Source organism: Thrips palmi, unplaced genomic scaffold (genome assembly GCF_012932325.1).
Source record: "Thrips palmi isolate BJ-2018 unplaced genomic scaffold, TpBJ-2018v1 HiC_scaffold_17, whole genome shotgun sequence".
Taxonomy (NCBI): domain Eukaryota; kingdom Metazoa; phylum Arthropoda; class Insecta; order Thysanoptera; family Thripidae; genus Thrips; species Thrips palmi.
The window spans coordinates 9,294,732-9,307,099 of record NW_023144626.1 but is presented as its reverse complement, the minus strand read 5'-3'; the positions used below and the strand labels follow the sequence as shown (position 1 = coordinate 9,307,099).

Genomic DNA, 12,368 nt, shown 5'->3' with positions numbered 1-12,368 from the left:
AGTCAGTGCGATTTCAAAATTCATGACACCTTAATCAGCTCAAATGTTTTCGCGCTCTGTGCATAGGAAAGGGGAAGGGGATGCGGCTGTCGACTTCCGGCAACCCTAGCCGTGTGCAAAGTGCAGTCTGCTCTCTTTACTTCCCGTGACATTCCTTCCGAGCCATTCCAACTTTTCGACAATGGACAAGATTTTAAAGGGCATAATGAAATACCGTGTGACAGATCGAAAAACGATGGTGGAACAGTTCAAACAAGTGGCCAATAATCCAGCGGTAAGAACTATGACCATTGAACAAACCTTGTCGTCTGCTTTGTCCTACATTTCCCCTTGTGTATGTGTTTTCGCCAAACTAGAGGAGCAATCGTTAAAATTTTTGAATGGAAGTGGAAATGACTGAATAAAGCCTTGGTTTCAAAATCTAGCTATAGTGTTCTAAAAAAAAACTATATACAAAATATATCTTTCCTAGAGTTTTTCAAACGTATTTCATCAAGCTCGTTATTCTCTGTGAGGTTTGCTAAACTGAGTGGCCTATGGATGTAAACAATGATGAAGGGTTATGTTCTTTGACCAAGGTGGAAAATCGGAAAATTTTAAGGCTTTTAAAAGCATATCAGCCTTTTAATAAGCTACCATAACGTTCGACACATTTTAGTTTTAAAGAAATTTGACAGTCAACTGACTGTCATCTTGCCTTTTTGTGTAAATTAAATTTTGTGTGCTTCTGCACTGTCTGGGGACAAAGTTCTTGTCATGCTTTGCTTCATTTTGAAGGGCATTTCAAGCTCCCTTAAGTTAAAGATGATATGTATTCCTATTCCAGCCAAAAGCAGTTTTTTTTACATGCATGGACAGTAGAATGATACCCACAAGGTTCACAGAAACCAACGTCGGAGACATGTTTGTTGGTAAGAAACTTGAATTTGGTGGTTTTGGTTTACCAAAGTTACTTTAAAAAATAAAATGTATTGGTTTATTTCAGTTCGAAATGCAGGAAACGTCATTCCGCATTGTGGTCATTTCTTGGATGAATACCACACCAATGAACCAGCAGCTTTAGAATTGGGATGCATTATAAACGATATCCGTCATATTATTGTCTGTGGGCATTCTGATTGCAAGGTGAGGATGTACATGAGTTGTTGAAGTGTGTCTGGTTTGGAGTACTCCATTTCTCTATCATAGTCTCCTTGTTTCCATTTTTAGGCTATGAATTTGCTGTATGCATTGCGTGATGCTGAAATGTCGTCTCAAAAAAACCGGAGGCTTTCGCCACTTCGATCATGGCTCTGCACTCACGCTCACTCTTCACTGGAAAAATTTCAGCAGCTGGCTCTAACAGGATACCAGCATCCATTAATATTTCAAGCTGAGACTCCAATGCGCAAATTTGTTGCCTATATTGATCCCGATGATAAATTTGCAATCCCTGACAAGCTGTCTCAGGTAATGGATTTTGAATGGTTTTAGCTACTTGGAATGTCTTATCACATGCTAAGAACATATCTTCTGTTACAGGTCCACTGTCTTCAGCAAATGCAAAACATTGCTAGCTACTCATTTCTGAAGTCGCGTTTAGAGAAACATGAACTTCACATCCATGCTCTATGGTTTGATATTTACTCCGGCGATATTTACTATTTTAGCCGTGGAGAAAAACGCTTTATTGAAATAAATGAAAACACAATAGACCCCTTATTAAAAGAAGTGAAGAGATATTATTCATGAATTATTTGATTTGTAAAAGTGTATCAGTGAGCACAAGTTGTTTTACTCTTGCAGTTTGTCTTGCCTATACTGTTAAACATTAACTGTCAAAAACACCTATCTAACAGTGTGTTGCATTTTCCCCAGATTGGTTTTATGTTTATTTTCTGCTGACATTGCATGTCAAAAATTTTTGTAAAGTAACTAACTATCATTTTTTTATATTATGTGTTTGTACCTTTATTGTTATCTAAACTTTTATTTATAATTTTTATATTGGTTTTTAGTTGTTATTGGCAATTTACAATGGTTCAAATTAGTTATTTAAAAGCTTTACATTCCAAGATAATTTGTCTTTACAGATTTATTGATATACCGTAAGCTTCTAAGTCTCTGAGTGTTCCCATCTCAGAACGTGTCTTCCAAAAAAATGTCTTCCTCTCTATTCTGGCCATGACTATGACTCTAGTATGTTTTAAATATTGTATAAAAACCTCAACTTGTACAAACTATGTTCGCCTGATGTAATTTATCTTTAAACTTGTAATTTGTGATGCATACTGTGATGTGTAGATTTCCTTTTAATGGCTTTTTAATTCATAACTTTTTGTGTTGATTTTTTGTGTGTAGCATGTTTAGGGAGGTCGATGAATTTGTTTGCCGTGTGCTGTGTGTTTGCGTGTGCTATTGCACCAATATATAATGCAAGGGGGGAGAAAAATCGAAAAACATCGTTCGGGATTTTTATTTCATCTCCCTTTCCGATGCATGCAGAGCCGATTTAAACGCGGCGCTCACTCTAAACGCCAGGGACTCTATGAACGGCGGCAAAAGAGTGAATGTGGCCCAGCAGCAATGCTCACGCTCAGCGTAGAGTCCTAGTCCACTCTAGGACTCCAGCTCAGCGCGCCCAGCGCCCGCCAAGTCGGGTAGGCCAGCCCGGCCGTCCTCTCGACGTGCGGGGAGGCCTACCCGTGACTCGCCGGGCGCTCCACCGGGTCCGTTCTAGGGTCCGTCGGGCCCGGCATGGAGGCGCAGCGAGGAGGCTGGGGTGCATGGCTCCGCGCTGCGCTCCGTGGAGAACCCTCGGAAGTAGGTCGACCCGACGCACAGTGGGCCAGAAGACCGGCGGAGGCGGCCAAAACTCGAGACGCGTTTTGAGCTCCAGAGTCGCTAAATGGGACTCGAACCGAACGTGTGACCCCACCAATGGATTCCTCGTTCGGAGAGCAATCCATTGGTGGGGTCACACGTTCGGTTCTGGTCCCATTTAGCGACTCTGGAGCTCAAAACGCGTCTAGAGTTTTGGCCGCCTCCACTGGTCTCCTGGCCCACTGTGCGCCCTCGGACCGAACGAACGGCCTGGAACATCAGAACACCGCGCCGGACCCTCCTGCACGTCCAAACCGAAGGAGGTTCGACGCCGAATAAAAAAGGCAAAACCAATTGAATGCTACCAAAAAGGGAAACAGAATCTGACTCGCCACCTTCCTGAGTCGGTGCTTGTGCTCGAACCGGCATGGCCACGGTGAGGCACCTTCCAAGCTCCACCCGCACGGTTGCCGGCCTTTCATCGACTTCAACTTTTCCACTCAGTACAACTGTCGCAATTGTTGAACAGTCCAGTGGAGCGAAGCGACCATTGCTCAGCTTGCAGCCCTTTCCATTTCTCCAGAGCCCTCGCTCCTCTCGTTCCCCGAGGTGTCCCATTTGCCCCCCTCCTTCCCTCCAATGTCCCCCTGCCCGCCCCGCCGCGCCTCGCCGTGTCCCAGTGGAGGGGCGCCCGCTCACGCTCGCTCCCTCTCACTCGCACCGGCCGCCCCGCTCGCGCCGTCTCTGTCCATTTCTCCAGGCGCTCTCTCGGTTGGCCTACAATGCGGGCTCGGCCGGCTCGGCGGTGCCGGGCAGGCCGGCCACGGCTGGGCGGGCCCTCGCTGGCGCGCTGGCTGGCGCGCTGGCTGGCCCCAAGAGTTAACGACCTTGCTCCAACTAGGTCAAGAAACAAGGCCATGGAGTAGCCGAGGCGCGACGACGCCTCTCCCACCTCTCTCTCTCCGCCCCCCACTCCTTCCCTCTTTCTCCGCCTTCCTCCTTTCGTCCTCTCGTCCGCTCCTTCGGCCCCCTCTCGCCGCTCCTGCGGCTGCCTGCAGGCATGCCGGACTGGTTCAACCTGTGCACCGAGGAGGGCCCGGCCAGCCTGGCTCGCAGCGCCTTTGTGGGAAGGGGTCACCTCAACCACCTCAAACGCCGCACCACGTCCACTGCTCTTCATCGTCTCTTTTCTTTCATCCTCTCACTTCCTCCGAACACGCAGTTCTACTCCAAAATGACAAAGGAAACATTTTGGATCTCACTGACGAAAGGCGGTGGTTTGGGTGAGCACCCGGCACCCGTCCTCACCTCCACTCAACGGTGCGATTTTCGTGTCGCAAAACCGTTTGCATGCTGGGACAATAATTACAAACTGAGTACGGAGCTATAGGTCCAACTTGTCAACTCCAGTGGCACGAAAGCAACGTCTTCGGAGCCGCTTCTCGCAGGAACAACCAAACTTCGGGGAGATGAACAGAGACATGACGAATGGATAGCGCGGTGGCGTTTTATCCCGTTTTATTGCTTTCCACGACGTGTGCCTCGAGTACGACCGATTCCAGTGGATCGTTTGATCGCTCTGTCTCTGTCGCACTCATGCGCCGTCGCGCGGCGGTGCGAGAGAGACAGTGCGCCCCGCATTACCATCCGTAATGAAGCCGCGGGCCCTTACAGTGGAGCCGGCTGGGATCAGACACTCAATTAGTTTAGACATCTCTCGGTTTCGTTCTGGGCCCACTCGCATACTCCGTGTTCTATGAATTCGGAACGCCGTTCTTCGGCTGGCTCGCGCGTGCAGGTCTCCGAGACTGTCTCCGCCCAGCAAGTCTCGAGTTTCGAGACGAAAATGAGCACGGCGGCAGCGAGTCGAAACACGATCGGGCAGCCGACGGGCACCGACGGGGAGCCGATCATGCAGCCCGACGCGAAGCACAGTGGGCCAGAGGCCGGCAGTTTGAGCTCCAGAGTCGCTAAATGGGACTCGAACCGAACGTCTGACCCCACCAATAGATTCCTCGTTCGGAGAGCAATCCATTGGTGGGGTCACTTGTTCGGTTCGAGTCCCATTTAGCGACTCTGGAGCTCAAAACGCGTCTAGAGTTTTGGCCGCTCCACCAGTCTTCTGGCTCACTGTGCGGGGAGCCGATCATGCAGCCCGACGCGACGGCCCGGCCGACGGCTCCGTCAGGAACGCGCATGTTTACGACGGGCCGCGGCTTATTAGAAAACGAGGAAAAAAAGGAGTCAATCCCTTCGAGGCCCTTCCCTTGCCTTCTCAGTGACACAAAGGCTTCCGAGCGACCGGCCGACCGGCCCTGACCCAATTCCAGGCTCATCCTGTTCCCTTTCCCGTGCCATTCCAGGACTCCCTCCCTTTTTCGGCAGGCGTCCGCGCCGTGCTCGCAGGCAGTCCTGCGGTCGCCCCGACGCACCTCCTGGCCGCCCTGCTCGAATACCAAGCCTCGGCCACCAAGCCTCGGCCACCAAGCCTCGGCCACCAAGCCTCGGCCACCAAGCCTCGGCCACCAAGCCTCGGCCACCAAGCCTCGGCCACCAAGCCTCGGCCACCAAGCCTCGGCCACCAAGCCTCGGCCACCAAGCCTCGGCCACCAAGCCTCGGCCACCAAGCCTCGGCCACCAAGCCTCGGCCACCAAGCCTCGGCCACCAAGCCGCAGCACGTCGGCGACGTCGGCGTCCCGGGGAGGCGGTCGGCGCGGCACAGTGACCCGCCCTGCACCCGGCTCGTTAAGACAGCGCGCCGAGGGACTACTTGGTGACCGCGCGGTGCGCCGCGGTTTTGCGCAGGGTTCCTGACACCTGCGGCCTGGCCTGCCAGTGGCGTGGCGTGGTCGCAGTTAGTGCCGTCGCGTGGCGTGGCGTGGCGTGGCGTGCCGGGGGAGTGGTGGCGGAAGGCCAACGCTCGCCATGCCTGCAGCGCGGCGCAGCACTTTCTCCCGAGCGGCGCGCAGCCCGCTGCTGCCCCGACCGCCACACCGCCAAGCACTAACGCGGCAAGGCAAGCCTTGCGGCGCAGGTCGAAGGGGTAGGGCAGTGGGCCCTGCAAACATCGCCTGATGGCAGGCAACCGCGACCGGCTACGCGAAAAGAGCCAAATGGACGCGCGGCGGTTTTGCCTGCAACCAGCCCCTCTGTCCCGAACAGTCGACGGTACACCCACCACCACACTGACACCACACTGCACAACCAGTGTGTCAATCCTCCACATCCTGCTTCCGAGCACGCCGCACCTGGCGACAGCACTCCAAGAGTCAAAGACAACCAGCGCGCTTCTTCAATCCTTCCAGCCCCGCCGCCTCGCTACAGGATGTCGCACTCGAGCGCGATGCCGCGATGCCGGTGGCCGCCGCCAGACCGAGGCTCATTTTCGTCGCTCTGTCTCTCTTGCACTCGCGGGGCGCCCCGTAGAGGTGCGGAGAGAGACAGACGGAATCGGTCCGCAGGCCGTCAGGCCGTCATCGGGATGCGGGCCGGAGAGGCCTCGAAATGGAAAGGGGCAGGGAAGTCCACTCCGCGCTGGAGTGCGTGCGTGCGCGCGCGCGTGCGTGTGTGTGTGTGTGTGTGTGTGTGTGCGCGCGTGCGTGCGTATGTGTGTGTGTGTGTGTGCGCGCGTGTGTGTGTGTGTGTGTGTGTGTGTGTGTGTGTGCGTGTGTGTGTGTGTGTGTCTACGTGTGTGTACGTGTGTGGCCGGTGCCTCGCCGCACCCCTCCGCCTCCGACACGGCCGGCAACATGCAGGGCGGCGGGGCGGCGACATGTAGCAGCAACCTGCCAGCCAGCCGGTCGGACAGACCTGGCCGCCAGTCGCCGCAGCCGCAGCGCGCCGCAAGTCGTCGTATCAAATATCGGGCACAATGGCGGCGGTGCCGACGACGGTGCGCTGCTCCAGATACGCCCCGATCGCCGTGTCGCGGCCCGCGAGCTCGGGGAGCACGGGGAGCTCGGGGAGCTCGGGGAGCTCGGGGAGCTCGGGGAGCTCGGGGAGCTCGGGGAGCTCGGGGAGCTCGGGGAGCTCGGGGAGCTCGGGGAGCTCGGGGAGCACGGGGAGCACGGGGAGCACGGGGAGCACGGGGAGCACGGGGAGCACGGGGAGCACGAGGAGGCAGAGAAGGCCGGGAAGAACGCGGGCAGGCGGCACCGCGGCGCACTTCGGGATAGGCCGGGCGGCCGGAACCCCTTTTTGCTCGTTTACTCATTAGGAGAATTAGCGTCGGCACACCTCCACGTCATAATGGCGAGGGGAAAGCGGTGAGCGCTGTCTCTCTCGCACCCCCGCGGGACACCCCGCGAGTGCGAGAGAGACAGCGCTGAGCCGCTCGGCACTGCAGTGACCTTTGCGACCTGCCGGAGGAAGTGCTCCGCGCGTCTTTTTGGCGGCACAGCAGGCCAAGCAGGCCAAGCAGGCGAAGCAAGCCCGATTTGACGTGAAGGCGCTGGAATGCACCGCCAGTCGACGGCTTGCGTCCCCAAAACGGGCCCAAACAGACGTGGCCCGGACGAAAAAGGGGGGGGGGCGTCTTGGACCGGAGTAACGGTTCTCAGGCTGCGTTGGTTTGGACGCCCCCTTGCCCCCACTCCCCGCCCCCTTCCCCTTCGCCGGCCGGCCGGGCCTGTCTGTACCTCCGCCCTTTCCCTTGAGGTGCGCGCGGTGCCCCCGGCCCTTGGGTTCGGCCCTTGGGTTCGGCCCTTGGGACGGCCTCCTGGAATCGGGATAATGGCGTCGGCCCGCCGGCCTGCCCGCCGGCCTGCCCGGGCCGCTCATCGAAGCCGAAAGTGCTTGGGCCGGTTCCGCACAAAGCGGCGGGCTGTGGCTGCGACTTGCCGCGGCTTGCACCCCTTTACTGACCCTCTTCCTTTCTTTGCCAGCCTCGAACTAACGAGCCGGTGGACAGCGGCCCGGTGGCGTGGGGAACGGACACTGTCAACGGACAAAGCACGGCTGAATGGAGTGGAAACTAACTACACTCACACTCAGTTGTACATAATTTAAGTCAATGGTAGACCCCTCGGGTTGGCGGCTCTGATTGGGAGTATCGCACTTTGATTCCCGTTAAAATTTATCAGAATTTATCACTAAATGCGCACTTGAGGAGGGACGGAGGAACCCGGGCCACGAAACTGACGAAACAAGAAGTGGCGTAGCTGCGTGGAGTGCGACAGTATGAGTCGGTTCGGCCCCACTTCCCCGCCGCACCCCGCCCCGCCCCGCCCCCCCACCCCGCCCCGCCCCGCCCGCCCCACCCCACCCCGCCCCGCCCCGCCCCGCCCACCACGGCAGGAGAAAGTGGCGATGCCTGGTGCAGCCTGGCCGACTGGGCCACAGCGGGAAAATGCTCCGTCCGCCGCGGCGGCTACTCTGCTAGAAACTAGACGAGAGAAAGGCTCCCCCCCCCCTTTCCCCGCCCCGCCCCCTTGGCGGCTCGTCAAACCACGGCGGGATGGCTGCCTTGGCCCTGCACCGCCTTGGCACGCCACGGCTCGGCACGGCTCGGCACGGCACGGCAGGGGGTGACGACCGGCACTAGGATTCAGCGAAAGCCGGTCACGCAACGACGACCACGACGATGACAGTCCGTCCGGACGACACTCCAGCAGACGACAGTGTCGCGTCTCGCCCTAGTGCCCCTAGTGCCAGCTGGAGGCAAAGGAGTATTCCAGCCAGGCAGTGTACACGCCTGCCGGAGGGTGCCGCACCCCCAGAGAGTACTACTTCAAAGTGTCCGAGCTGAAATAGTTTTAATTGTGCCATACCCGAGTGTATTCAATGTTCCGCCCGGAGTGTACTGGAGTGTACCCGATACTTCACCTGGAGCGTGCTCGATCCTCCACCTGGGGTATAGTCGATACTCCACCTGGAGTGTACTTGATACTCCTCCTTTTGATGTGAGGATATTCGGTACTACTGGAGTGCGCTCGAAATTCCAGAAGTGTACCCGGTACACTCCACACGCCGCGCCGGTACACTGCCGACTCCGTCGCACGCCTTCCTTCCCGGCAAGGGTCTTGACCCGGGCTGGGCTCCGAGTGGAGCCGAGTCGAGGCGACGCCGCCGCGCCGCCGCGCCGCGCTACCCTGACCTTAACATTGTGGCAACTCGCTTGCTCCGAGCTCGCTCCGAGCGCGGCGCTGCGAGCCGGCGGGAGGCAGCGAGCCTTGTGTGCGAATATTCCCGTCTCACCCCGAGGGGTCCCTCACCTCGTCTAGTCAGTGTACACCCCCGACTCTAGTCACTGCCTTGTTTTAGTCTAGTCCCTTAAAAAGACGGCACAACAACGTATCTTTGCCCTATTTGCAGCAAATTTGTGTCGCATTTCATTAAATTTTCCATCTAATCAAAGTGGAAATTCACTCTAGTCACCAGTCAGTGTACACCCATTTTTGAAGTGAGGTACCCCTCGTCTCACCCACATCACCGTGCATCGATTGCTGTGCATGAAACCCACGCAGGGAATCCGAGAACATGACAATCTGATGCTTTTCACTCCGACGCGTTTCCCGAATTTATTTTGCTTCGAAGAGAATTCAAGAGAATTTCTTTCTGGGCGTTCTTTTTTTCACATATATCTAAAGTTGAATGCGAGTGTATAAAGGGGCCGTCATTTTGATTTTGACAGCTGACTGTTGTTGTTTCTTCTTCTTCTTCTTACTCTCGTGCCATTTTCGGGTCACCCTTTCGAAAAGCTCCCCCAGCCGCAGGTGACCCCGTTTCGCGTTCGGGAGGACGACTCCGATTGAATTCGGGAGTCGGACTTCTTAATGACGGATCGCTGGGCCGGCCGAGCCACAGTGGGCCAGAAGACCGGCGGAGGCCAGTGCTGTTAAAGTTAATTTAACGATTAACGAAGTTACTTAACGCCGTTAACGTTAATTAACGAATTAACGTTAACTCGTTAAAGTAGTCAGAATGTCTTAACGTTAACGAGTTAAGTTAAGTAGGAATGTTAAACTTCTTAACGCCGTTAACGTTTACTTTTGTTCATCTGTGTATGCATATTTTGCCGACATTTGGGTCATACAATATGTAGAATTTATGTCTTGGGTGAAAGAAAATTAACAAAACCTCAATTTTTGTGAAAGGTTTTGAAAGTTAGTCATTTTTTGGCATCTTGAGGACTGAAAATCTGTCAAAAATCAAGAAATCACACAACGTCTTCGGTTCATCAAGAAGTAAAACTAACTTTAACTTCGTTAATGCGTTAATTTAACGTTAACTCGTTAACTAATGCTGAAGAGCCTTAACTTTAACGAGTACGTTAATTCGGTTAGGTTAACGGCTTAACTTTAACTCGTTAACAAAAAAAATTAACTTTAACAGCACTGGCGGAGGCGGCCAAAACTCTGGACGCGTTTTCAGCTCCAGAGTCGCTAAGTGAGACTCGAACCGAACGTGTGATCCCATCAATGAATTGCTCTCCGAACGAGGAATCCATTGGTGGGGTCACACGTTCGGTTCGAGTCCTATTTAGCGACTCTGGAGCTCAAAACGCGTCAAGAGTTTTGGCCGCCTCCGCCGGTCTTCTGGCCCACTGTGCGAGCGTGGCCGAGCGTGGCCGAGCGTGGCCGAGCGTGGCCGTCGTCCCGACCCGGATCTGGCCGCCCTGCCTGCAATCTGCCCCGCCGGCCCGACGGCCTGCCCGCCTGCCGGATGACGAGTCGACGTGCTCGTCCAGCAGACAGATATTCCCAGTCGCCCTGTCTCTCTCGCTCCGGTGCGGCGTCCCGCAGCGGTGCGAGAGAGACAGAGCGATGCAGGCCGTCCCGTGTCGTTCCTCCGAAATAATAACCCCCTTGTGTCCGTGACGTCAGCGAGCCTCGTCCAGAACGTGCAGGCCGTCGCGCAGGCCGTCTGGGGGAATGTTTGGGCTTGGGCTGCCTCGTGTGGTGGCTGCCTGCCTGCCTGCCTGGCTGGCTGCTTGCCTGCCTGCCCGCGGGACCGGTCCGGACCATAGCGTGCCGTGACGCCCGAACTTTCACTGTGTACCCCCGGTGTACCTAGGAGGGCTTAACCCAGCCGTGCCTTCTTTCGCCGCTTGGCATTTTTCACATTGAGCCCCCCTCCCTCCCCTTCCCCTCCCCTTTTATTCGGACGTAGGCCATCCTGGGAGCAGGAGTGGAGGAGGGCGGGCGGCGAGCCGGCGAAGTGAAAGTCAAGGTTCAAGTTCAACGCTCGCAGGAGAATTCGCGCGCGCTGCCGCGAGGTTCGGGTCCTCGGCTCTAGGCAGGGGGAAGATTCCCGCGAATTTTACGCGCCAAGTTCTGGACCTGCGTGCTGTTTGTACTTTGTCTGCTCCTTTTTGGGCCGCCTACTGCTGCACGCGCTGTCCATCGTCTGCTCCGAATTTGGAAGAATGCCGCCCTGTTCGGTTCGCTGCTTCGCTGTTCCCGGTAGCGTCGCGCTTTCCGCAAGAGCACCCCACCTGCGCTCCGCCGCTCTGGTTCTGGTTCAGGTTCAGGGCGATACGACAGCTGCGGTGCGGCGCTGCGCGGCGCAGCCAGCCGAAGCTCTTTTGCTTGATCTCACGAGTTATGTAGGTCAGCACGCTACTTGTGCCCCCCTTCCCCCGCCCCTCTGATTCCCAGGCCGCTCCCCCTCCCCCTTTGTCTCTGCCGTCTTCCGACGCGATCCGAACGACAGTAACTCCGAGTCACAACGTGAATTACGTTCAGAGCGCATGAAATCCTTTTTATTTGCCTTTTGTTGTTTGGACAAACTCCTTATTGCCGCCCCCGATTTCCCAAGCTCTTCGTCCCCAATTTCTATCTCCCAGGCCGTGCCGTGGAGGGGAGGCTGCAGTTTGCAGTCGAGTTCAACCCTTGGATGAACGTCTCGGTTTATTTTCTCAAAAACGCGCGTGTTGCCGCGTTCCGTTTCTGGCGGGGTATGCGGTTCCCTGTTCCCCTGGTTCTCATCAAGCCATGGGGTCCCACGCCGCCAGCTTGGCCAGACTGGGCTGCTCATTCCGAACGCTGCCATTCGCTATCTCTCTCTCTCTCGCACTCGAATGGCGGTCCGCTGCGGTGCGAGAGAGAGAGAGATGCGCCTTCCTCCCGGCATCGGCCCGCTGGCCGCCTCGCTGCCCCTCATCTCCCTAATCTGCTCTCACTTTCCGCGAGCCTCCACTCTGTGTGTGTGTGTGTGTGTGTGTGTGTGTGTGTGTGTGTGTGTGTGTGTGTGTGTGTGTGTGTGTGTGTGCTGGCCACGTGGAGGCTTATCTAGGCTCGTGCGCGAAGCCGCGCCGCGCGACACACTTTTGGTGGCGGGGCAGCAGTGCCGCAGCAGAGCCGCAGCAGTGCCACAGCCGTGCACTACGGGGCCCCGCAGGCCGCCAGGCCCGCATCGCCGCGGCTGATAGGCGGCTGGACACAGCACGGGCTGCGTTCGCGATTATCACTCAGAGTGATTGGCTTCTATGAATACCCTGCCCGTCTTCCCGCGGCCTCTCCGCGGCCTCTCCGCGGCGGTGTCCGGCGTGGTGGTGCTTGCGGGAGTCCTGGTGCGCACCTGTCTGACCCGCGCGCCGAGTACGTGGCGGCCTCGCCGCGCTCCT

At 56.3% G+C, this 12,368-nt stretch overlaps 1 protein-coding gene across 1 annotated transcript; it reads left to right on the top strand.

Moving 5' to 3' along the window:
• Positions 1-82: 82 nt before the first annotated feature.
• LOC117643579 (beta carbonic anhydrase 1) lies at positions 83-2,443 on the top strand. Its single transcript, XM_034382536.1, has 5 exons — positions 83-274; positions 827-911; positions 986-1,125; positions 1,210-1,449; positions 1,522-2,443. The coding sequence occupies exons 1-5, from the start codon at positions 182-184 to the stop codon at positions 1,729-1,731; spliced, it is 768 nt and encodes a 255-aa protein (XP_034238427.1). The 5' UTR covers positions 83-181; the 3' UTR covers positions 1,732-2,443.
• Positions 2,444-12,368: the final 9,925 nt, after the last annotated feature.

Coding starts and splice junctions, on each gene's coding strand:
- LOC117643579 (XM_034382536.1), top strand. CDS start 182: ATGGACAAGATTTTAAAGGGCATAATGAAATACCGTGTGACAGATCGA. Junction 275..826: donor AAGTGGCCAATAATCCAGCG/GTAAGAACTATG, acceptor TTCCTATTCCAG/CCAAAAGCAGTTTTTTTTAC. Junction 912..985: donor CGTCGGAGACATGTTTGTTG/GTAAGAAACTTG, acceptor GGTTTATTTCAG/TTCGAAATGCAGGAAACGTC.